The 26994-nt window shown below is 41.2% G+C and overlaps 1 protein-coding gene across 1 annotated transcript; it reads right to left on the bottom strand.

The window, feature by feature from the left end:
- Positions 1–20733: 20733 nt before the first annotated feature.
- HOXD1 (homeobox D1) lies at positions 20734–23290 on the bottom strand. The gene is made up of 2 exons (XM_012471898.3): positions 22505–23290; positions 20734–22151 (listed from the first exon to the last, which is right to left on the bottom strand). The coding sequence occupies exons 1-2, from the start codon at positions 23154–23156 to the stop codon at positions 21817–21819; spliced, it is 987 nt and encodes a 328-aa protein (XP_012327321.3). The 5' UTR covers positions 23157–23290; the 3' UTR covers positions 20734–21816.
- Positions 23291–26994: the final 3704 nt, after the last annotated feature.

Here is a 26994-nt window from a genome sequence, read left to right as displayed (position 1 = left end):
CCTCAGGTGATCCACCCACCTCGGCCTCCTAAAATGCTGGGATTACAAGCGTAAGCCACTGCAATTGGCCAAAATCACATTAATTAAAAATAAAGAAGGCCAGGCACGGTAGCTCACACCTGTAATCCACCTTGGAAGGCCAAGGTGGGCAGATCACTTGAGGTCAGGAGTTCGAGACTGTCCTGGCCAACATGACGAAAACCCATCTCTACTAAAAATACAAAAAAATTAGCCGGGTGTGGTGGTGGGCACCTGTAATCCCAGCTACTCAGGAGGTTGAGGCAGAAGAATTGCTTGAGCCCGGGAGGCGGAGGTTGCAGTGAGCTGAGATCGGCCAGTGTACTGCAGCCCGGGTAACAGAGTGAGACTCCATCTCAAAAAAATAAATAAGTAAAATAAAATAAAGAGATCTCTAAAATGATAGTATTCATAGACCTCTCTAAAATGTAGGTGCCTCTTGGACAGGATTTATAAATTGCCCAACTGTAATAGAAAGTAATTTGAAAACTTGGGTAGATGTGGATGATGTTACCATTAACAAGAATTTTTTTTAGTAGTTTATATTTTAAATGAGGCTGGATTTGAAGTTGTGGTTTTAGCTGTATCCACACAATCCCAAAGAGGAGTCAAAAGTTTCCAAAAGTAATGCAGAGTGATGTTCGGAGAGTCTGTCTCAAAATGTAAAACTAATATTTCCCACATTAGCTTTTTCTCTAGAGGAAAGTACAGTATCTTAAGTGCCTTTCTAGCAAAAAAAAAAAAAAAAAAAAGACAAATTTGTCTTATATAGCATTTACTGAAGCAAAATTAATTTTATTACAATTCCTCAGAATTCTCTTTTTCACTTGCTTTATTTTCAAGTGAAAAAAAGAATTCTGAGGAATTGTAATGTAATTAGTTTTGCTTCAGTAAAAACACCATTCCTAGAACTTTATTTTTTATCAAGTATGTGACATTTCTATGAAAGACTTCAGTTCATATCCTTGAGAACAGAGATTTTTTAGAAAATAATACCACCTTTGTAGAATGTATTGGTATAATGAAAATGTCAATACACATAGGTCATATGTGAGGTGGGCTTGGATTGATTATGTGTTCCAATAGCCTGAAATCTAAATGAAGAGGCTTTTTAATAAGAAGGTAATAGGACTATAGAGATCTTTGTATGACATAAAACACACAGGGAAGTGTGTTGTAATGTGAATAAGACTAATTGATCATCTTATTGGAGAAACACTTATCTAGAGATGAAAAATGGCCACACTGTTGTTTGACATTTGGATTGTCGATGGCTTGACCAGAAAAATTCTTGGTCAAACACTCTAGAGACAAGAGGAGTTCAAGAGATCAGTTGCTTGCCAAAGGTCAGTGATAGAATAATAGGGTTTTTTCTTTACAGTCTTAAGAAATTCATCTGACTCTGCTTATATCCTAGTGAAGGGGAAATAAAATGATAGCCAGAAGTCATCATTTTATTAAAAATAACATCATTCAATGTTTCAACTCATATGACAGGAAAAACCAAAATTTCTCCATAATAAAGTCACCAAATAGCATACTTAGGCCTGTAATCTATACATTGCTCATGTGCTATATATCAAAAGTAAAATATTGCATGATTTTTTAGCAAACATGAGCTAAGAAAACCCCTGAGTTGAATCAGTATTTATCTAGCTTGAAAATTATCCAAATGAGTCGAATTCTCAAAATATGTTTAGAATCCATATTTGTTTTTAAATTGTCATAGATAAATAGACTTTAGGTAGGCTTAAATGTATTAAAGAAAAAAAAAGTAAAGAAAAAGACCCAATCCTCCCCTGTCTACCACAGAGTTAAGATTTTCAGACAGAAGAGTTGGTGAATGTTTAGTCATTTTGTGCACCCTTACGAATTTTATTATTTCCTGTCCCCTGAAACGGCTCACAGTAAGAACTGTAAATTAAAATCAAAAGGTCTCTAGTTTAAAATGAAGGAATATCTAAAATGGTGGCATTAGTAAGTCTCTCTAAAATATAGGTTGTCTTGAACAGGACTTATGGATTGTCCAACTGTAATGAAACGTAATTTCAAAAACTTGGGTAGATAGATATAGATGGTGTTACCATTAGGAAGAAAGTCATTTTGAAAATCAGTAGTTCATATTTAGTTTTTAAATAGTGGTTCATTTTTTAAAAATTATCTGGGATTTTAATGCCACATTAGCAAATACTTCACAACTGAATTATTTAACAAGGTGTTGGTAACAGTACTAAGATGTGCTGGTGGGCATGAGGCATTCCCAAACCTCGGACTTCTCACTTTGTGCCAAGAAAAGGTTTTCACAAAACCACCCATTTTAACTAGTGCATTGCCTCTCCAAAGTGCGCGACAACATCTGTGATCATCTCTGACAAAGTTAAGATTTCCCTACTACCTCCCCACCCAGTGGAGAGACTTGAGAGCAAAAAAAAAAAAAAAAAGTCAGAACAATGCAACAGGAAGCCTGCATCGTGTGCAGGGGAAGGGAGAGAGGCAGCTCCATTTCCCTTTACCTTGGTAAGAGTTGGCTGTACATGAGCTTCAGTGCCACCTTCTTAACTCAGCCTTCCTCTCACACAACAGATACCCACTCCTTCCTTGCCCATCTTGGTCACGCTAGCAACAAAGGGCTCTCTAAGAACTATTGCCCCAATTCATTCTACCCCCAGGGATGGTTCTGAGGATTATTTACTGGTATTTGATGAGTAACTAAATTGACCACCAAACTTTTTTCTGCCCACAGCAGTGTGAAATAAGTTTTGAGTCTCTTAGGCATGCACAACCTTATCTTTTTGATTAATGGCATTATTTGTCAGTAAGCTCTGAAAAATACGGTACGGTTTGGATGACGAAAGTTTGACCTAATATCTGAATTACTGTGAGATCCAGATTTTCACTAGCACTTCATCTATGGTGTCTAGGCCATCTTTTACAGCTAGAAGTGCATGGAAGAAAATCAACAACATTTCACCTGTTCTCTTCTCTTCAATCAGGAATCTGTGTTTTTAAATCTCAGAGGAAAATGCATGGATCTTTAAAATACTCTTTTCCAAGTTGCTAGCAGTGCTATGAATTCAGTAAAATTAGCTTATTACCAACATTATTTTTGTAAGATTATTTTGCAGATCAAAGTGTTATTTGCAGTCAAAGATTGCCAAAATCCCATAGATTCTTATGATCCATACATAAAATATAGCTATTCCATTTCAGAAGCACCCCCAAACTGGACAAGCAACTACCTTTGGAGCTGAAAGATTACTTAAGACCAAACTGTCACAAAGTACCAAGCTAAACTGCTGGTCTACAGGAGTAAGATGGTAGCATCTAATCTTCTGTCTGACTTTGAGGATAGGTTATGTCTTAACCAAATCACTCAAGGGTTTGAACAGTTTTGTCATTATCACCTCTGAATCATAAACTTTAAGCTAAAACGGTGAACCAGAGCTCTCAGAAGGCAACCTGTTCACCAAGTGTTTCTGACTAATCTTAGGAAGAAGTCCATGTAAATAATTCTAAACTCTTTCTCTCCTTCTCTTCCATATTCTCTTGTCCTCTACTTTTTAGGGTTTATAATCGTCACACTACTTAATAATTAAGTTCTCAACAATGGACATTTCACTAGGAATGGAGATGTGTGCAAATTCATTTCATATTCAGATTGTCAGGCAGCAGAATCAGCGGAACATTTTGAACCTATGATTTCCTAGTTATGTGATCCTGGGCAAATTAAACTTCTTTGGGCCTGCTTTTTTTTTTTTTTCATTAGTACAATATAACTAATAATCCCTGTCTCATCAGGTAAACTGTAAGAATTAAGTGACATATAAAGTAACTAGAATGTTATAGGCACGTAAGAGATCTTAAATATTTTAAACAAAAATTTGAATTTATTTACTTAAAGAATTTGTTATGGATGTGTTTTTCTTTTGTCAAAAATGTCTCTACTGTTAAATTATCTTTATTCACCATTTTAAAAGGGGAATAATCAAGCTTGTTTAAAATTTCCATGATTTAAAATGTTTATACAAATACAACATTACATTGTTTCTACTTTTGAGTTAACTTATGTTTTTTAAATTTATACAATCACATAGTCTATCATATTTATTTTGTGCATTCAAATATTTCATAGAGTGATGTATGATAATTATCTCTTTCCATTATTGGACATGTAATTTGTTTCTTACTCTTCAACACTATCATCAATAATATTGGATGGGAGGAGAAATTTTGTGCATAAGAGCTCTTTCTAACTTGTCAATTGTAAATTTCTTAGGATACAGTTCCAGAACTGAAATTACTAGATCAAAGGATGTGAATACTGTAAGGCCGGTTGCCTCGCCGGGAGCTCGGACGCACACAGCCCCTCCTTTTTTTCCCCAAAGCCCGGACATGCTTGGACAAGCTCGGACATGCTCAGACAAGCTCGGACATGCTCAAACATGTTCCCTCTCCCCTTCTCGCACAGCCTGGCCTTCAAACAAAGGCTTGTAACCATACCCAATAATAGTACTGCTTTGCCCACACCCTGCTATCCCAAACCAATCGAGCTATTTCACTCCCTATAAAACCCCATGTCTGAGAGGAGTCCATGCAACTTCTCCGGCCCCTCCTGTTGGACCACAGAACCTTACCCGGGAGCCTGAATAAACCCTTCGCATTGGATCTTCTTGTGCTGGCCTCAGTTTCTTCTTTTTAAACTCGGTGAGAACAAACCTTACAAATACATTTTTATGGTTCTGATCTGTTTTGTTGATTTGAAGTGCATGGAAAGAAGAAACTACTGTGAGAAAGGATAGTCAGAGGTCTGAATTTGTGGATTTGGAGGATTGGAAAAGAAATATTTCAGAAAGAAAAAAAAGCCTTAAAAATCAGAATCAAATAAGAGTTCAATATGAATAAAAGGCAACGGAAAATCCACCTGACCAAAGCTGGGTGCTGTAGCTCACACCTGAAATTCAGGCAACATGGGAGGTCTAGGCAGCTTGAGCCAGGAGTTTGAGACCAGCCTGGGCAACATAGCAAGACACCATCTCTAAATTTTTTTTTTTCTAATTAGCCAGTGTGGTGGCATGTGCCTGTAGTCCCAGCTACAAGGAAGGATCCTTTGAGCCCAGGAGTCAGAGGCTGTAGTGAGCTATGACCATAACTGTGCATTACAATTTGGGTGACACTATGAGATCCCATCTCTTAAAGATAACTTCACTTTGAAGTAAAAGATTTATTTTGGCAGTAGTAAGAAATCAGGCTGGACAGATTGAGAAGATTCTTACAAGAAGGGACCCTTGAGAGTGACATAAAATAAATTAAGCTTGCAGTAGTATGCCTAGAGTCCAGGACAGCAGCAAAATTGAGAGAAGGAAATGGTTTATGACGAATCGCTGGCAGTGGGACTGAGGCTGAATTGGATGAGGACATGACGTTGTGGAAAATAGCTAGAATTAAAACTTCACATGTGATGTCAAAGAAGAGGAAAACGGAAAGCAAATACAGACAGTTGAGAGAAAAATAAAAGGACTTAAAAAGAAGCAGCGTAAGAGAGTGAAGAAAAGTATTCTTCCCCACAGTTCCCACCTGAGAGACCAGAAGTGAGCAGAAATAGTTGTCACTCAAGTGACAGCAGACTGGCAATTTTGGGAAGGGGTCCAAGTTTATTGGAGGGGTGAGATGGGCAAGAGATATTGATGTTGAGTGGAGAGTAGGATATTCAGGTGAAAAGGCCAAGTATAGCCTGTTGGAAGGCATTACATTCTTCAGGACGTTAATTGTTTAAGTTGGATACATGCAAAACAAGTTTATATTGCAGAATGGGGCATTTTACCAGAAGATGGGGAAGATACAGTGAAGTTTCTGAGATGGCCTCATTAGCCAAGGCCTTGGACCAAAGCAGCAAGTGATTCTGGCTTATCAGCCATGGCCTCCCAGGATTGAGGTTGTGTCAGAATTTCATTAGAAATCGTGTCCCATCCGTATGGTCTCAATGTTTGTGCCCCTCTTCTCCCCGCCACCAAATTCCTATGTGAAACGTAATCTCCAATGTAATAGTATTAAAAGGTGGGGCCATTGGGAGGTGATTAAGCCATGAGGGCAAAGCCCATGTGAAGGGATTAATCCCCTTTTAAAATAAGCCTGAGGGAACTTCTTCGCCACTTCCACCATCTGACCACACAGCTGGAAGGAAGGCGCCACCTGTGAGGAAGAGGATTCTTATCAGTCACCAGTCTGCCAGCTCCTTGATTCTGAACTTCCCAGCCTCCAGGACTGTAAGCAATAAGTTTCTGTTGTTTATAAACCACCCAGTTTATGGCACTTTTGGTATAGCAGCCAGGATGGACTAAGACACCCATTCTCTAGTTCCACCATCACCATCGTATGTGGTAAAATATAATTGCGGTAAAGCATCAGGACAAGAAGAAATGAAGTTTAAAATTATTTCATGTAGATACAAAACTAGTAATACTATCATAGGCTCAACTCATTTTATTTGGGGGTCAATGACATATAATTTATGAATAATTACTTTTTTATTTTAGAAGGTACCTGTATCGAAAGACTCCTCTAGGCCAGGCACAGTAGCTCACATCAGTAATCTCAGCACTTTGGGAGGCAGGGCAGGAGGACTGTTTGAGCCCAGGAGTTCAAGACCAGTCTAGCCAACATAGTGAGACCTCATCTCTGTGAACCTCGGGAGGCTGAGGCAGGAGAATCACTTGAACCCAAGAAGCAAACGTTGCAGTGAGCCGAGATCGTGACACTGCACTCCAACCTGGGTGACAGAGCGAGACTCCGTCTCTAGAAAAAAAAAAAGTAAAAAATTAGCTGTGCATGGTGGTGCCCACCTGTGGTCCCAGCTACTCAGGAGGTTGAGGTGGGAGGATCATGTGAGCACAGGAGTTTGAGACTTCAGTGAGCTATGAACATGCCCCTGCCCTCCTACCTGGGTGGCAGAGTAAGACCTTGTCTCTAAAAAAATAAAAAAGAAATAAAATTTTTTAAAGATTCCTCTAAAATATATCTGCAAAACTCAGAAAATCTTCTCCATTAAGAGGAGGACAAATAGGTTTTAAGACACCACCCAGTAATGAAAATTTGGCAGGCCTTCACACCTGCAAAAACTTACAGATAGACTCGTGTCCACACCAGTCAGTCAGAATTCTGGATTCATTTTTAACTATAGAAAATTCCACAAGAAGAATCAAATAATCTCCTGGGTCATCCCAAACCACTGAACACATACCCACTATTCTAAATATAATCCTTTGCATTTTTCCTTAGAGGAATACTAATGACATGTGTGGACCATATGTTGCAGTCTAATATCTCTGCAATCAGCAAGGAATTTCCCTGGATTTTTTTATAGGATCCCTGAGGAACCAGAAATAGACAACAGGAAAATTCAGTTTGAAGTAACCCTCTTAGATTGAATTAAATATAGTTGTATCTGTAATGGTATAAGGATCTGCTAGAAAATTTGGAATGTACAAAGTGTTCCTGAATTTGTATGATTTGTCTATTTTTAATTATTGCTTTTAAATTTCTGGGAAAAATATTTTGTTAAAATAAGACCATTCATGAATCATAAATAAGACCATTAGTTTGAGTAAGACCATAGTTAGTCACCTCAAAAAAGGCTTGCACCATCTTAGAGATGAGTAGAAAATGCACCAGAATAACTCACAGCCATTGCAACTGCTCAGGGCCCAAGATGCCTCTGGCACAATTAAGCTGCTAAGCATTCTTAGTTTTCAGAAGGCTCTAGAAATTGCTACTAGTGAGTCACTCTAAAGCCCTGTATCAGAATCAAGCTAGGAAAGTGTTAGATGCATCCATCTTCCAAGAGTTTTGAACCACAGGTCTCCAGGGTCTTCTGAGTACAAAAGATGTTCTGGCCCAGGGTCTCTTGCTTTCTTAAAATCTGCAAAGCTAGAGTGAGGAGAGAAAGGAAGAAGAGACGGAGAAGGAGAGTGGAGAATCACTCTCTTGCTCATTACCAGAGGTTATTTTGATTCTTTTAAATTGATAGAAGTACAGAATTACATATTTTTCCTTTTCTGTAACTCCAGTAAATATGTTCATTGCAATTAAATAAGATTTTGCAGCCCATTACCTTGTAATGAATGTAGCCTTTGGGTGTTTTTGAAAACTAAAATTAAAAGAAAAATGAGCAAGTGAATGTGTTGATTAATGCATCTATGAGGATCTTACACTAGCTTTTAAACAGACTAATAAACATTTTAAAGCAAAATAAGAACTTGAAAATAAGTATAATGTATATTTGTTTTTATTCTCTTTTCTTTATTTATTTAGACACGGTCTCTCTCTATTGCCCATACTGGAGTGCAGTGATGCAATCACAGTGCATTGCAGCCTCAGCCTCCTCGGCTCAAGGGATCCTCCTGCCACTGTCTCCTGAGTAGCTGGGATTACAGGCACGCACAACCACACCCGGTTAATTTTCTAATTTTTTGTAGAGACAGGGTCTCACGTTGTTGACCAGGCTGGTTTTGAACTCCTGGTCGGCTCAAGCCTCCTGCCTCAGCCTCCCAGAGTGCTGGGATTACATAACAGGCATGAGCCACCACTCCCAACCTGTATCGTATTTATAATGACAAACCTGTTTTTCAAAACAACCACATGAATTAATATTGTTCAATACATTCTGAAGACGGAGACAGGAAATCACAAGGAGATAACATTGCTATTGCACACAGTAACTTGGAAGAGGCAGCAGCCACTAAAACTGCTGCCCAGTCAGATAACAGTGATTATCATGAAATTTGTCAAGAGTTTCAAAGCTGTACCCACTTTGCTTAAAAGAAGAATCATATTGGCTGGTACAGTGGTTCACACTGGTAATCCTAGCACTTTGGGAGGCTGAGGCAGGTGGATCATGAGGTCAGGAGATGGAGACCATCCTGGCCAACATGGTGAAACCCCATCTCTACTAAAAACACAAAAATTAGCCTGGCATAGTGGCATGAGCCCGTAGTCCCAGCTACTCAGGAGGCTGAGGCAGGAGAATCTTTTGAACCTGGGAGGGAGAGGTTGCAGTGTGCCATGTTGGGTGAACTTAATGCCACTGAGTTATACACTTTAAAATGGTTAAAATTGTAAGTTTTATTTTGTATGTATTTTCACGATAAATTTCTCCTCTTTGCATCAGTCACTAACTCCTCCCCATTTTTCCTCCAGAGTGCCTGTTTTACATTTTTCTGTCTTCATTGCCTCAAGCCTTCGTCATCTCTCATCAAGGCCATTGAAATGAATCCCTAACTGGCCTCTCTGACTTCTGCCTCTTCCAGTCTAATCCATCTTACGATTCTGCTTTCTATGTCATCTGATGTTACACTCTCAGTGTCTCACTCTTGTCTCCAGAAGAAGTTTGAAACATATCGACCCAGCCTTATCTCCCACTCAGAGGGAAACCTGGTATGTTTAGGAGAGGTCATATTTTTAAATGTGCATTATTTAACTTCTTTTGATTGTAAAATGTAACATACATGCAAAAGAGTACGTTAAACTTTGTGTATAGTTTTAAAAAGCAGCGAGGTTAAGATAGAACACTGCTCATTAGAACCTAGAGCTGCCTTATCCACCGCTGACTGGACAGAATGGGTAGGCCTACAGAGAGGCCATTTGTGGCCGGAAGAGTCTCAGAAAAAGAAGAGACAGAGATAGGCTTTCTCACTTCATCATTATAACCCAAGCATGGGATGCAGTACCTTCTAGCAGGACCAAAGTGGGCACACAGGCAAGTCTTTTTAAAAAATCGTTTCAGTAATTACAATATGTAAAATGAGCATAATACTCAACATACAAAAGTGAATATGGTACAGAAGCTAGAGCTAGGAAGATGAATATGTTATAGCTCCTGCCCTGAAGGAGACAGACGTGGATACACATAATTGCAATAAACAACAATTGTTCTATAATAAAGAGGTATACAAAGTACAATGTGGAGCACAGAAGGGTTTGGAAACAGAAGGAATTAAAATTAATCCAACCATGAAACTAAGCCAGAGCAATCAGTATTGGGATCTTTGTCATCACTTAGTCTAAAATTCCCACTTTGAGCTGAGAAGGAAGGTCCTTAGGAACCAAAAGAGATGGAGGGGGAAAAAATGACTTCATTTCTCCATTGCCAGAATCTCTGAAGTAACTAGCAGCAAGTTCCCAGTAGAAGCTGTGGAGTTACCTTCTGCAGAGATCTTATGATTGACATTGCAGCCCTATGTTTTCAATGCACTGCCAAATTTGTTAAAGCAACTGGATGCTTGCCATCCTGCCACTTCATTCTGTGCTGCGTGGACACAGTCGTAAGCATGTGAAGCGCCAATAAAGCACTTAACGTTATTTTTGGACTTATCTAATTTCCCTTTCTACTGAGTTTGTAAGTTCCTTGAGGGCAGTGCATCACACTGTGCTCTGAGTAGCAAACATTGGACCCACTAAAGGTAGCTTAAAAAAGAAAAATGATTAATGTTAGTTATCTCCAGGAGGGCTAGGAAACTCGGTTCAGAGGGTACTCCACACCCAGGAGACAACAGCAACACCTGGAATGTAACTCTGGCACAGGCTCCAGAGCAGGTGTTACCATCATGGGCATGGGAATCAGCTGTTCCTTTTCCCACAGAAAAAGTGTCAGATTGTTAGAGGGACAGAAAATGAATACTGGGCAAGCCAAAACAGTGGCAACTATATGGTAGATCCTCCACAGGATTTAAACAATTTCAGCCAAATGAAGATACCTAATACCATTAGAAAAAGGACATATTTGACAGTCAGGCTTGTTCTAGCATTTGGGGAGTCTGAAGCAGGCAGATCACTTGAATCCAGGAGTTTCAGACCAGCCTGGGCAACATGGCAAAACCCCGTCTCTACAAAAAATTAGTTGGGTGTAGTGGTGCGCATCTATAGCTCCAGCTACTCAGGAAGGAGGCTGAGATGGGAGGATCACCTGTGCCCTGGGAGGTCAAGACTGCAGTGAGCCAAGATCACGCCACTTCACTCCAGCCTGGGCAATGAAGTGAGAGTCAATCTGAAAAAAGAAAAAGTCTGTTTTCAGTCCTCTCAGGAATACCTCAAGGGATTTGCTAGTGAAATAAGCCAACTTCTAAATAAAACTAGCGACATGATTAGTATTTTCTTATCATGGTTACTTAACCCTTACTAACCTTCTTGAGGCTTAGTTACACTTGTGTTTTTATGTGTGTTAATCTCACAGACAACTCTCAAATTTTATAAATCTTACTACAACAAAAATGAAAGAATATTTTAGTGTTACTCCCCAGAAAACTGCAAAGCTTACTGAGAATATGCATTCTTTAAAAAGTTTGCCTATATCTTTATAAACTTGCTTTTAACATTTCTTTAATTTTGTATTATAAATATAGAAAGATGATAAACAGAATAGTTTCCCACATTTCTTGGATTCTCCATTTTACTTAAGCTAAAGGTATACTTTTCTTATTGATTTGCTAATCATGAATTCTGCTTTTATCAGCACAATTCAGAACTTGTTTCCAACTGGTAGGATGAAAATTGAACATATGTGACACTCAAATGCTCAATTCCCTGTTGAAGAAATGAATGGTAGACCTTATCTATCATTTATTTGACTCATGTGTACACCCATGTATATCACAGACATTTTTATTTAATTATTCAAGAATTGGCGCATGAGAAGCATTGTCTAATTCCTCTGGGACTTTCCACTGGCAAAAATAAATGCAATGACTGTGGCTACCAGATGAATTTTGCCCTTTTTCTTATATTTGAAAGTAATGACTTTATTATTTCTACATTTAATGATTTAAATTTTAAGCAAAACAGAAAATCACTACAAAGAAAAAAATGTCAACAAAATCTGACTATGTAGAAGTAACTATCATTAATATTAGGTGAACATTTTCTTGAGCTCTATGTAGATACTCAGATATCAGGAGTGACAGATACATAGATAACTTGGTACACAGAAATAATTTTATAAAACTGGATACATATCATGCATGCTATTTTTAAATAAAAATATTAAATTTACATTAATTAAATGTAATAAGAGAGAGAAACAGATGAAACTAACAGATAACTGTTTCTTCTTCACTAACAGAGCAACCTCTAAGAAAGCCTTCTAGGAGTATAGGAGAAAACCATTTATAAGTTTGGATTTTTTAGCAACCTAAATGTGTTGTTGAACTTTATTAAAGTGTTCCTAAAATTAAAAATAGAACAAATAAAATAAACCATTTGAGTATGATGGCACACACCTGTAGTCCCAGCTATTGGGGAGGCTGAGGCAGGAGGATGGCTTGAGCCTAGCAGTTAGAGGCTGTAGTTAGTCATCTATAATTGTGCCTGTGAATAGCCGCTGCACTCCAGCCTGGGCAACATAGTGAGATCCTGTCTTTAATTTTAAAACAATAAATAAGTACATAAATAAACAAGCGAACCTAATACTACATAATCTTAATTGAGAAAGCCTTAAGCCAAATCTATTCATTTTGAGCTCCAAATGATAATTATGTTTTATAACTAAAATCGGAAGGAGGCAGAAATGGAACATCTGAAACCTTTAGTCTTTATTTACATATGAATTGGAGCTAGCTTACCTTTGTCATTGTGATACATGTTGAATTAGGGACAGGTACAAAGCAATACCTTTATTCCTCTTAGTTCATTCAGAGCAAAGTTAATTCAGTTCATCAGTGTAATAAAATATCTAAGTTGCAATTGTTTGTGTTTACATGGAACCAGTTGAGATAACATTGTCCTCTAAAATATATAATTTTTTAAAAATCAAGGGCCAAGCCAAAAATTACAAACCTTTAATAAAAACAGACTTTGACAATTCTCAGATAGCTTCCCCATGTGACAATTCTGAAGTATCTTGAGAGATACAAACACAGCTGTTTCTAAAGTTTCCAAAGGAACCATATGCTGCTAGTAAGATAGATTATTCTGGTTGTATGTGTGCTTTTATTTATTGTCAAAACAGAAGAGTATTGGACTTTCTTGGCAGGTTAACCCAAGGAAATTTAAATTTTAAATTCTAAGATTTTTAGGGACAAATAGTATGCTATCTTTGTCTGAATAAGAAATGTTATAGTTTTAATTCATCATTTGGAGCTCATTTTATATATTTATGTTGAATCTATCTTTTCTACAATTTTTTTTTTTTTTGAGATGGAGTTTCGTTCTTGCCACCCAGGCTGAAGTACAATGGTGGGATCTTGGTTCACCGCAACCTCCACCTCCCAGTTCAAGTGATTCTCCTGCCTCAGCTTCCCAAGTAGCTGGGATTACAGGCATGCGCCGCCAGGTCAGGCTAATTTTTTGTATTTTTAGTAGAGATGGGGTTTCTCCATGTTGGTCAGGCTGGTCTTGAACTCCCCACCTCAGGTGATCCACCCACCTTGGCCTCCCAAAGTGCTGGGATTACACACGTGAGCCACTGCGCCTAGCCTACAATTCTTTCATAAGCTAATAGTTTCTTTTTTTTTTTTTTTTTTTTTTTTTTTTTTGAGACGGAGTTTCGCTCTTGATACCCAGGCTGGAGCGCAATGGCGCGATCTCGGCTCACCGCAATCTCCGCCTCCTGGGTTCAGGCAATTCTCCTGCCTCAGCCTCCTGAGTAGCTGGGATTACAGGCACGCACCACCGTGCCCAGCTAATTTTTTGTATTAGTAGAGACGGGGTTTCACCATGTTGACCAGGATGGTCTCGATCTCTTGACCTCGTGATCCACCCGCCTCGGCCTCCCAAAGTGCTGGGATTACAGGCTTGAGCCACCGCGCCCGGCCTCTTTTTTTGCCCCCTGTATAAAGCTAACACACTTAACATATTCGAAATGTGACTCAAGTTTCAAATGTAATAGGAGGTGTAAAAATTTATGTATGATAGAGTAATTACTCATAAAGGCAATTGAATACTAACACTATTTTGACAGTTAGGTCATAAGAAATCAGGAAAAATAAAATACTTTCCATTTACTTAGAACTGTCCTTCAGCCATTAATTAGACCCCAAAGTGTCCTTTGCAAGCTTTTATTTATTTATTTTTTCAGTTTAAGAGTAGGTTTTTATAAACCCACAATGGAAATAGTTACACTTTTATGCATAGTTGAGGAAATTCACAATTCCCTACTGCCAAAGTAGGTAGAGGGAAGAATTTCTCCTTTCTGCAGCAACAAGCGTTAATGTGGTTGATCCCTCCTGTTTTAACTTTGATGTCCACAGAACACAACAACCTGAGCTTCTCTATTTTAAAGAATGATAAATTCAACTCTGGGGGAGGTGCTACAATGTAGCAAAGACATGTAAATCATCACTGCATTCTAATTTATGGCTCCTGACTCCCAAAATGCCATGTATGTGAACTCACATGTCCTTTTGGACAGGAAAGAACTGAATGAAAATGTGATGGATTTAAGTTTTCTGTGATGCTCAGAATGAGTCAGTAAACTAGAAGCAGTGGTAATGGCCTGACACCCCTTACATCCTTTATTTCTCTTGGGCTTCTTCTAAGGTCTAGGAGTCTTAATTTAGTGAGTGCCCAGCCATTGCACTCATCAAGCATTCATTAACTGGCATTTTTCTTTCCTCTGTAATTATGTACCACCAGTATTTTGCTAAATGTAAGGATAACCCTAGACCTTTACTTATTCTCTCCAGCCATATTCCCTGTAATGATTCTTCCCCAGTATCTCTTCAATCCTAGTTGGTAATAGTTTATTCATGGCACCTAGGAACTCAATACATATTTGTCATATATGTAAATATTTCTCTCCCTCAGCCCCTGTCTTTCCATCCTAGATGCCTATCACAATGCTCATCACCCATTCTGTCTTAATAATTAGCAAATGTTACACTGTACATTGTGCTAAATGATCCACATGTGTTATCTCTGTTCTTCTTCACAAGTCAATGAAGCAGAGACATTAATATTCCCATTTTTAAGGGAGGAATGTAGAGCTGAATGACATTGAGTCATCTGTCCCAGGATTTGTGCCCAAGACTACCTGCTTCCAAGGTTCACCATGGTAACTACTATATTTAACTGCAGTTTCTACTACTACAGAAACCCTATGTTAGACCTCCTTTGGTTTCAATGATCTTTCTCCAGGAGTTCTATTTCCATAAGGTACTCCAAAAACTATAACAAGTAACAAATACAATATATTAAAAAACCTCAAACAACAAACAAAATGCATTATAAATTGTATTTTGTAAGAATAAAAGAGATTGGCCACGTGCAGTGGTCATGCCTGTAATCCCAGCACTTTGGGAGGCAAAGGAGGGTGGATCACCTGAGATCAGGAATTCGAGACCATCCTGGCCAACATGGTGAACCCGTGTCTCTACTAAAAATACAAAAATTAGCTGGGTGTAGTGGCAGGCACCTGTAATCCCAGCTACTTGAGAGGCTAAGGCAGGAGAATTCTCACAATATGGCAGGCACCTCTAATCCCAGCTACTTGAGAGGCTAAGGCAGGAGAATTCTCATAATATGGTAGGAGATTCTAAATGCTTAAGCAGGTGATACAAACAATAAATATTACAGCAGCTCAGAGAAGTTAGCTTTAAATTTGGATGATGTGCTAGGCGTGATGGCTCATGCCTATAATCCCAGCATTTTGGGAGGCCGAGGCGAGCAGATCACCGGGCCAGGAGGTCAAGACCATCCTGTCTAACATGGTGAAACCCATCTCTACTAAAAATACAAAATATTAGCCGGGCATGGTAACACACGCCTGTAGTCCCAACTACTCGAGAGGCCAAGGCAGGAGAATCACTTGAACCAGGGAGGTGGAAGTTGCAGTGAGCCCGGATCTCGCCACTGCACTCCAGCCTGGGTGACAGAGTGAGACTTCATCTCAAATTAATTAATTAATTAATTAGGATGATGTGAAAAAGGTTTTATAGAGGTCATGAGGTTTGAGCTATGCCACAAAGGATGACTTTGGATAGAGAGAAGGTAGGAGTAAGTATGAGAGAGGAATGACATGAGAAAAGGTTTAGAGGCAGAAAAGCACGTTTCTTCTTGCAGGGAGAATAAACAGTCCACACCAACTGGGGTAAAGCTTTTGTGTCAGGCAATGGTGGGAGATGATCAGGGGAAAAATGGCTGGATACATGTGTTAAGGGCCTTGAATCCCAAGCTAAAGACATCTGAGTTTCTTCTACTTGCTACCAGGAGCTACTGAGAGTTCAAAGTGGAACGATACAATGAAAGCAGGGCTTTCAAATGGATTGACTGGGAAGAAGACTGGAGGCAAAGTGACCAGTAAGGCATCAGTTGCATTGCTGAGTGAGAAATGATGAAGACTGAGCTAACGGAGAGGGAGAAATAGACAGGATTTGGTGACTAATGGAAAGGAGGAGAGATTTGTTTATCCATATTTTTTTTCAACAGAACAGAGTCCCATTTATCTGAAAGGAAGAGAAAAGATTCAATACCACTTCTCTATTTGGAAGTTGTCAACTTTGAAGTATGGAATTAAGGAGAAGGAGATTGAGAATCCAAATGGGAAGTGCTGACACCCATTTGAAAAGCCTCTTGTTAGAATCTAGTTTATCTGTTCAAAGGGAAGTGGTCTTTTTGGAGGCTATCACCATAGTTAGCTTTTAGTTAATCAGGTCGACTAATGAGGAACATTACCTAGTTCACATATACATATGCACATAGATTTTAAAACCAGATAGATTAATTTTTAAAGGTCTCAGATATTACTTCAATACCAGCCTCTTGTTGACATTATTCTTACAGAGCTACAGTACTACTAAATAAACTCTTCAGTAATAACCAGCAGAGTAAAGGATTGTGAAGAAATACTAAGGTGATAAGGGAATGTAATGATCATCCATACCAACCCACTTTGTCTTATAGGAGAATTCGAGATCAGGAAAATTATTTTTCCTTTTAATCAGAAAACACAGCTGGAATTGAAATCCAGGTCTCCTCCCTTAAGTGTAATATTCTTACTGGGTGTGGCGATGCATGCCTATAGTTTCAGCTACTTGGGAGGCTGAGGTAGGAGGATCACTTAAGCCCAAGAGTTCGAGACCAGCATGGGCAACAAAACAAGATCCCATTTCTAAGAAAAGAAAAAAATAATGATGTTATTTTTTCAGGGTCCTTTACTTCAGCCTTAGCGGTTCCAACCTAGGAAATGTTTAGACACTAACAATGTGGTTGCATTGTCTCCAGCTATATCTTTCTCTTCTGTTTATATCTTTGAGAGGAAAACACAACAGAAGAGAACCTCTAGGAATCTTAGAATAGGGTTCCCATTCTAAGGCAGTGAAGTAAGCCCACTGGCTAAAGCCAGCCAGCCAGTATAGCCCAGAAGAGCACAGTGAGATTGAGACGCTAAGAGAGTAGAACAGAGTGCCAACCCGCCCTTGTCCCCCACTAATTTGATGCATCTGAAGAGAAACAAACAGTGACTCTTGACTCCAAGATATTAGAGAAAAGCAATCATTGCTATCATCTCATAGGCAATGATGGCAGTGAAGAAAAAGCAATGGTTTCAGGGAAGGGGCAGATATGGATTTACTATGAACCCAGTGAAACTTAAACTTCACTAACTTGAACCATTCCACATCCTGGGAATTTTGTATTGACAATTTTGTATTTTTTTTCCCTTAAGATGTGTCCTCAAATTGTATAAGCTTAGACTCTGAAAAACTCCTAAGAATTCAGTGTGCTAAAGAGTCTAGTACCTTCTAGAAATGCCTCGAAAGTGTCAATTTTAACTTGCAACAGTTTATTAGCTATTACAAGTCCAAATGACTACTCTTCGGCCCTTCTTTCCAAAATATATCATCAGTAAGATTTCTAGAAGGAGAAGAGATTGTGTTGAAATCTTTACAAGCTCAGTAGTAGACCTTCCTTCCACACCAATATTTAGGATTTTTGTCCTCTTGATTCATTATTGAATTTAGTTAAACAGTTTCTATTGAAATTTTATTTCTGAATAACAAGTAAACTTAATAAGCAATTAAAAATGAGATGTTGAAATAGAGTTATTTTGCAGATTTGTTGCACATTCATGACTTGAAAACATTAGATAGAGGTAAAAACCATGAACATCTTCATTTCTATTTAGATGGATATTTATCATTATTTGTGAGATATGTCCAGGATGGTTTTACTTTAAAACCACAAATAAAGTTTTAACAATGGGCATTTTTCTTGTTGAGAGGTCTGTGGTCAGACTAAACATCTCTCAGAACCAGATTAGATCCTGAGGTTTTCAAATTCAATATTCAGCAAATATAGATCATTTCTTTGGCCATAAGAAATAATTAAGAACTTCAGAGCTAATGCAACTATCCTGAGCCTGCTGCTTTTTTTTTCTGATGACATGATAATCAGACAACCTCTTCTGGGGTTGGGCCTCACCATATTTGAGATTGAGGCAGCATAAATCACACACAATTAATCTTTTGAAACTCTAGGTGACAATGCTTTCGGTTTTTATATCAGCAAAGCCGTTGTTTGCTAGTACTCAAGTTATGGGAATTTTATTTATTATTAAACGCTTTCCTTTTCCTCACTCCCAATTATCCTGATCCAGAAAAGTAGACACATGGTCATTATGTGAAGACAAAGGAACATTGAGTAGTTATATAACAGCCAGAACTGTCCACTGTGTATTCATTCTTGCAACAGATCGCTGGAGGGTAAATTAGCATATTTAGTTTGAAATCTTGTAAAATAGAAATGGGATTGAGTAGTTGCAGTTTATGTAGTAACCTCATACTTCATGGAGATTTGACTCAAAATAACACCAGGCTCAGAATAATGGGGAAAGGAATGCTCTGTAAATGGTCCATATTGCCTAGGTATCTCCACTGACAAGATGTATTTGATACTGTATAAAATCCTCTTTTCCTGTATAAACACAGTATCACTGTAATCCTAGAGAGTACATTTGCTTTCTCTTAGAACCTAACTCTCTTCAAATGATAAGTCTAAAATAAAGTATACAGAAGTCATTGAATTGTAGCATTTTCATTGCTGGGAGTGACCTCTGGAGGTCACCTAGTTCATCCCGATCTCCAGCCAGGACTCTTCCTAATACTGAATATAGCTATACAGTGATCTGCATTAAGAAAGCTTTTAAAGATCCCTGGGGTTGGGCAAAAAATAGCTAATATTGGCCTGATTCATAGAACAGCATTATACGAATGTCATAATAGCCACCTTCATCAAGGAAGACATCCATCAGGGCTAAGTGCTAGTACTAGCTTCAGAAGGAAAGACTTTATTTTCTCAGAGAAAAGGGTGGTAGATTAAGGAAATGACGAAGCACGTTGGTATTTTGTTGTTGTTGTTTAGGTGTACATTTAAATGCTTATCAAAAAGGAAACATTGTCATGTCAAAGACCCCTGCAGGGGAAGCCCAGGGGTAGCTGTAAGCAAGCAGATCACAAGTCCTTTAACAAGTTCTTTCAAATAGCAGCAGAGCTCAGAGGGGGGCCGTTGTTTCAAACAAGATTCAATTAGCATCAAGTTATTGAAGGGCAGATGGGGAAACATAAGAATAATATTGACAGACCTGCTTTTTAAGTGATATCGTTTTCCTCTGATCAGCTGAGTTGGTTAGAGCTGATCATTTTGTTTCTTGAACTCCATTCAACTATAGGTGCAAAGAATGAGAACTTGAGTATAACTTCAATTTTCTAAGAGAACTAATCACATTGATCACATTGCTGTTTTATAGGAAAGGTAATTTTTCACAGTTGCTTAGATTTATAAATGATTAGATTTGAAGCATTCTACTGGAATCTAGAAATCTAGCTTGAAAGAGCTGAGATTCTTATCTGAATTATTTGTGCATTTAAGCCTTTCTGTTGAACTATAGAAAGAAAAAGATATAGCTATAAAATGAGGAAAATTATCTACTCCCAAAAATTATCCCAGGTATCCACTTGATTTTGTGTTTATATTGCATCTTTTTATTCTCATATTTCTGCAAGGTTACATAAACCCTGGTCAACTACGAATGCCTCCAGAAATGAGAAATGAGAGTTAGGGTGGAAACAGAGAAGAGGTTTTGTTTTTTTTTTTAACCACATACTCTCTTGTCAACTTTCAAATTGGGGGCTTGTACTTCTTTGAAATAATCTATTTGAAAATATTACGTTTTTGAAATCAGAAAGACACCTTCTGTGCTTTGTCTCAGTCAGATGCTCAGTCTGGGTTACAGGAAGTAGAAACTTGTGACCACTAGCCTTTTCCAGCCTTCTTTGTAACTCTTGACTTTGGAAATGGGAATTCAGCCATTGAGAACTTTTTAATGTGCAGCTGCCTTTCTCAGAGAACACTAACCAAGAAACAAAGTCTTCAAGTCACCTTTCCTCTTCCTTTTGTGAGGACAGGAGACAAATGAACAAGATATCCCTTAAGTGTCTCCTTTTCTTTACAACATTCCACAGTAGGCACCCAATACTTGAGTTAATGTGCAGACTACACACCTACCATAAAACTAGGACACTGTAGGTAAGGAAAGTATTTCCCATAGTTACTGGGACATTTGGCAGAGTAGTTTTCTCTCTTAAACTACTCAGATAATTGTCCATAACTTGCTGGGTGTGTACATAACCTGTAAGAAATATTATTTTTAAAAGGTATCAGCCAGGTGTGGTGGCTCACACTTGCAATCTTAGTACTTTGGGAGGCCGAGGTGGGCAGATCACCTGAGGTCAGGAGTTCAAGACCAGCCTGGCCAACAAGGTAAAATCCTGTCTCTACTAAAAAAATACAAAAAATTTAGCCAGGCTCATACCTGTAATCCCAACTACTCAGGAGGCTGAGGCAGGAGAATCACTTGAACCTGGGAGGCAGAGGTTGTGATGAGCCAAGATTGTGCCACTGCACTCAAGCCCACGGGCAACAGAGCAAGACCCCGTCTCAAAGAAAAAAAAAAGTTATCAACATAAATTCTCATAGTAGAGTCAAGTAAATTCAAGTACACGAAACAGAATCAACTTTAAGGAAAGTGAATCATGATGAAAGAGTGTAAGAAAGCAGAGAGCAGCAGATTCTATAATTTTTATTATTAAAAAAACCCTTTACATGCTATGACATTAAATGTCACTTATAAGGTCGTTGCAAGCAAACCTTTTAAAAACTATACATAATGTATATATTTACATTCAAGTTTGAATAACTGATGTCAAGATACAGTTCAGATTCTACTCTTTACCCACTCTGTGGATCTGTTCAGCTAGTAACTAAACAGCGATTGTATCTTCACTTAGGCACATGGAGAGGTAGAAACCACTTTTTAAAGAAAAAAACTGGAGTGCAAATGTGAAGATCATTGAAGCAGCTTAGCTATATATATCAAGGAAACCCTAACTAGCTTTGGTCATCTCAAAAAGCTGAATACATGTAGCCTTGTCCTTTCAATTAAAACCAGAACAGCTTTGGGCAGGTGCTCTTCTGAGCACATCAGAGGGCTGACAGAACTCAGCAACTAATGGTCTGCCACTCTGCACCAAGAATTGCATACGACTGAGGCAAAGACAGCAGCAGAGCTGGGCTGGCAGCTGGTCACCTTTTCCCTGGTAAGACACAAATCATAACCAAACAAGTGGCTTAGGAGACAGCCATATCTGGACATACAGTCTGGAACTCAGAAGCCAACTAAAGTACTTCATTTCCCAAGTGAAATCCCTACTCATTTCTGTTCTCCCACCTCCATCCCAAACTGAGCTCCTAAGTCTAGATAGGATCGGAAGTGGCCTGGGACTTCTGCAGGCCATGGTTTCTTGGCCCCAAGTCCCGGCCTCACGAAGGCTCTTGGGACTGAGAAGGGCTGCCCGGGTTCTTGCTAAACTTGGTGGAGCTTGTTCCAGAGAGGGGAAGTTGGAGCGGAGCCACAGGAATGGCCGTGGCCAGAAGCCCTTCTCGTTCCCTTTTCTTCTGTTTCATCCTGCGGTTCTGGAACCAGATTTTGACTTGCGTGTCATTCAGCTGCAAGCAGTTGGCTATCTCGATGCGTCGGGCTCGGGTTAAGTACTTATTGAAATGAAACTCTTTTTCCAGTTCTGTCAGTTGCTTGGTGCTGAAATTAGTGCGGATCGCGCTGGAGGGGCTAGCTGCCCCATACTCGGCGAGTTTGCCTGAAACGTAAAGACAGGGCGTCAGCGGGGCCAGAAGCCAGGGACAGAACGTGGGCTAGCAGTGGAGTTGGTTAGAATCAAAGTCCCAGCGCAGCCCTCCGGGGTCCCTAGGAACACAGTTTGTGCCAGGAGAAACTCCACGGAGAGCTCCTTCCTGAAATTTTCTCAATGCCTGGCACATTTTCCGAGTCTGTTCTCGAGGAACGCTCAATGGAATTCGCCCGGGAGTGCGTCTCCTCCACAAAACCCCAACCGCTGTCTGGAGAGGCAGCGGCACCGCGCTCCCAGCGCAATTCCGCGGGGGAGTCTCCGTCCCCAACCTCAGATGGCCCATCCAAGGCCCGCGGACTTACTTTTCTTAGGGGCGTTCCTCTTCACTTTCATCCACTCGAACGTGCTGAAGGCGGCGGGGAGGCCGGAGGCGGGAGAGACGGACTTGGGGTAGGCGCCTGGGGCCGGGGATGCGGTCTGGAAGGCACCGGGGTGGCCATCGGCCGGCTCTTTGAGACACGCCGGGAAGGGGCCGGGCTCGCCAAAGGCCGCGTAATCCACCTGGCCGCTGAGGAGGAAGGAGCCGCCGCCCGAGAAGACGGCCGAGGTGGCGTAGTGGACGTGAGCCCCGCCGTCGTCGGCCGCCCGCCCCAGCACGCCCGGGAAGTCGTACGCGGGCCCGGGCCCGAGGAAGCCGTAGTCGGCGCCCCCCGCCGCCGCGGCAGGTGCTGCGCCCGGCTCGTAGGCCCCCTCCAGGATGCACGGCGCGTACTGGGGCGCGGCCGGCGGCGGTGCAAGCGGCCGCGCGGGCGTGGCCGGGGGCGAAGGCCCGGGTCGGGCGGCGGCCAGGGGCAGACAGCTGACGAAGGCGCCGTCGCCGCTGCCCAGGGAGAAGGCGGGCTGGAGAGTCACGGGCCGGGCGTCGGAGCGGCAGAACTTGGGTGCCAGGCTGAGCACGTCGCCGCCGACCCCGCCGCCGCCGCTGCACGAGACATACTCCAGGTAGGAGCTCATGGTTCCGGCCCCAATGTCCTGAGGGCGCAGGCCGGGGCCGGAGTGCGGAGCCGGGCAGAGGCTGGGCAGGACCGCCGCCGTCTGCGGCGCTCCGCCTACCCCTTCTACCCGAGCTGCCGTCGCCGAGCCATGGCGAGCGAGATGGAGGTAAATAGTGGCCTAATATACCGGCGGGGGCGGCCACGTGGCGTTGGCCGGCCAATGGGCGGCCTCCCCGCACGGCCCAGGTCCCGACTGGCGCTTCGCTCCCCGCTCCTGCCCCGCCGCCAACTTAGCCAAAGCCGCCCAGGGCCGCCGCCTGGCGCCCCCCAGCCCCGGGGAGAGGCGGCGCGGCCGGGGACTGCCTGGGCAACGGCGGGGCGAGAGCGCAGGACGCCTGCTCCGGGACAGGTATTGGGCGAGGTGAGGGGAGAAAGGAGGGACCCGCCGCTTGGGTGAGGGCGAGGGGATGGAGGGGCGCGAGCCGCTTCTGCTCTGGATCGTGGGGGGCTAGTCCCTCTGGGGCGGAGTGTGGGCTTGCGGCGTGGAAAGGGTTAAACGGGCGCGTGGCGCGCGGCAAGTGGAGACGGCTCTTCGCCCACCTCCAGGATAGGTAAAGTTATTCCTCTTCCCTTCTCCTGAGTCCTCTGCGCTTTCGGTTTTCTTGGCACTAATGTTATTATCCTTCTTCTAAACCTAGCGAAGATGTTTGGTTTTTTCCCTTTCTTCTTTCTTTCCTGTGACTCATGGCACTACATTTTATGCTGTGAGTGCTGTGTGCCTAGGGCAGAACAACATCTTCACCTTTTGACTAGGCTTCCTTTTCACGTGACTTCGCAGCTTTGTATAGCCCTCGCAATTTGTGGCGGCGTGATGAGGGCCAGTGTTGTAGTGCCAGGTTTTGATAAAGTTTCTGCCTTGTGGGGAAGTTTAGCAGATTTTCCCCTCCGGCTGGGTTGTTGGAATAAAGCATCCAGGGTGGTAGTGGAACCTCTCTGGGAGGCTGGGACAGGCAAGGTGTGGCGCTTGCTTTCACCGAGGATCTTGTCTGGAGGGCGCAAAGGCTTCCCGGGGACGGGTGAGATCTCAGAGGTTTGGATGGACTTGCACCTCGAAGCAATTAGAGCTTCTGCTCCATCAGATAAGTGCTGCGTCGTCTCTTGCGAGTGAAATGTGAAGGCTCACGATGTTAATGGGCTCACGTCTTTCCCTTGATAATATGGTTTTGTTTACTGAGTGTAGAGAGACGGGAAATAAAAGTGCAATTGGCACAGGAAATGAAGAGTAGAAAGGTTACAAAGACCAGCTTTACATTGACAAACTTTACAACTTCCTTGAGTATTTCTTTTAATGTTTCCCTTTTTGGGGGGCTGTAGGAAAATAACAAATTAGATAAACAGAGGTTATTTACACACGGAAGTAATGAAAAATGGTGGTTTCCTAAAACCCTGTGTGAATAAAGATTCTAAAGAGTCTACTCAGAGCTTATATCAAGTACCCTTGAAAACTTAATCTATTACAGCCTGAGTTATGGTAACCGAGGTTTTATTATTGTTTTACTGATCCACTTGTCATAAAGGAGTGATTGAGCTGTTGCCTAAAATTCCACTCTGAGGAAGTCTTTAGAATAGGAGCCATCACAGCCCAGGGAGTCAGTTCCTTCCAGGGATGTGGACTTGTGAATAAACAAAGCCCTGCCAAAATGTAGACTACTGGTGGACCTGAACTTGCTGCAAGATGGTGAGGGGGTGTCCCTAGGTTGAGGGGGTGTCCCTAGGTTGAGGGGAGCCGGCAGAGGGTGGATGCCTAGGAATGAGCACAAATTTAAACCACAGGCATCTGTGGTTCCTGCACTGCTGGTGTTCTTGAGTTTGATTGGAAATGGAATCCCTGTGCTGAAAATAGCCCTTCAAACTTGATTTTGCTATTTCAGTTTTGTGCTGTAGCCAGTCAGATGACAAAGGTCCTAAATAATTTTTAAGAAGAGAAAAATAAATGTTCTTCCCTAGCACCCTAGTTAGGAAATGATAGAGCTCTTAGAGCTAGGTCAGCCTTAAAATGTAGACATGTTTCTTCACTGCTCTTCCTCTGTGCTGTTTATGCAAAAGTATCAGCAACTAAGATGCTGCTGAGTTCACAATGTCCCCTCCTCCACCTCTGGCTAGATTTTAATAGCCAGTTTTATCTGCAACATGTCCCAGCTTTCACAGCATTCCCCAACATGATACTTACCCTATCATAACTCCTAAGCCCAGAGGTCCCGTGGGTCAAGAAGGAAGATTGGTTTTGTAAACCTCTTTGGGGAAGACATGGAGCTGACTGCAACCCAAGGTTTAGGGCAGAAAAGTCAGCCTGTCTGGCAAGTCTGACCAAAACCTCTCAAATTAAGGGCCTATTCTCTAAGGTTTCAGAAAAATCAGGCTGCCTGGGTGTCCTGGCAGCTTTCATGGCAACAAAGACTAGGTTTTTCCTGCTGAGCATCTAGGGCAAAGGCTAGGTCCTTCCTGATATAATTAGACCTTGATTTTGATGCATGCATTAGCTATCCACACTAGCTCCATCAAGTAAAATTTTGGAGATTTAGCCTTTCTGAGGGAAGAAAATGTCTTAAAAATAGAGTGAAGTTTTTAAAAATACTGTTTTGTTTTGTTTTGTTTTCACAATTGTGGGTGAGAGTGAGGGGGAGGTGTTCAATATTTGTTCGAACCCAGTAGCATTTCTCTGGTAATTGCATAAAGAAAGGTACATTCTGTTCACCCTTCTCTCCACTCCCTTAATCTCCAGATCCTTGGAATATTCCACACCTTGAGGCTCGGAATTGATATTTCCATTCTTGGGCTGCTTCTTGACTTGCTCTGGTTGGAAGTCAAGACTCTGGTCATCTCATACTCAAATTCAACAGATATTTACCAAGGATTTACTATGTAAGGACATTTTGTTAGGAGAAAATTAGGCTAGAGAAAAGACATTCTCAAACCAAAGGAACTAGAGATTAATTTCTAACACAGGTCTTAGCTATACTATAAATTTACTCTAAAAGAATCTTAATTTATAATTATCTAAGGAGAGATTGGAAGATATTATTTGGGGAAATGTAGAAAGATGTGAATATAGCATATTTTGAGTAACTTTAAAGTTTGTCTCTTAGATGTTCACAGAGTATGGGAGAAATGTCTTACTAATTTTATTACTTGTCAAGTCATGAATTCCCAAGGGTCACTTGCCCTGCTGGGTCCTGGTGCTGAGTTCTCCATGGGAGATGACAGCAGAGGGGCCCCGATTGCCGGGTTGTGTTTGATGTAGGAATGCTTTGAAATCTCTCCCATCCTGCTCACTACAGCAGTGATTCCCTACCCATTCCCTATCCCTTTTATGACTACCTTTCTCTCCCTTTCTAATAACTAGCCTCTTTTCTGCAGACAGAAGTGATGGAGGGTGGCAGTCTGGTCTTCTGTGTGTCTATTTTATTTTATTTTTGAGATGGAGTCTCGCTTTGTCACCCAGGCTGGAGTGCAGCTGCATAATATCGGCTCACTGCAACCTTTTCCTCCCAGGTTCAAGCAATTCTCGTGCCTCAGCCTCCTGAGTAGCTGAGACTACAGGCACATGCTACCATGCCTGGCTAACTTTTATATTCTTAGTAGAGACAGGGTTTTGTCATGTTGGCCAGGCTGGTCTTGAACTCCTGACCTCAGGTGATCCGCCCACCTCAGCCTCCCCAAGTGCGGGGATTACTGCTGTGTTTTTAAAGTTGTTTTCAAGAAGCTCTGTGCAAGCCCCTTAGACAAATCCCACTGTTACCATTTGGAGACACTTGAGCACATTCAAACTCTTGGCTTCCTAACCCCAAGACACAGAA

The sequence above is a fragment of the Aotus nancymaae genome, unplaced genomic scaffold (assembly GCF_030222135.1).
Source record: "Aotus nancymaae isolate 86718 unplaced genomic scaffold, 86718_ANA_hifiasm-v0.15.2.pri h1tg000008l, whole genome shotgun sequence".
NCBI classification, from domain to species: domain Eukaryota; kingdom Metazoa; phylum Chordata; class Mammalia; order Primates; family Aotidae; genus Aotus; species Aotus nancymaae.
Note: the sequence above shows the minus strand (reverse complement) of the source record. Positions and strands in the feature narration are given on the sequence as shown.

Excerpts from the sequence above, each read along its gene's own strand:
- HOXD1 (XM_012471898.3), bottom strand. The coding sequence starts at position 23,156 with ATGAGCTCCTACCTGGAGTATGTCTCGTGCAGCGGCGGCGGCGGGGTC. Across the intron at positions 22,152-22,504 it reads GAGGAACGCCCCTAAGAAAA|GCAAACTCGCCGAGTATGGG; the intron begins GTAAGTCCGCGG and ends TTTACGTTTCAG.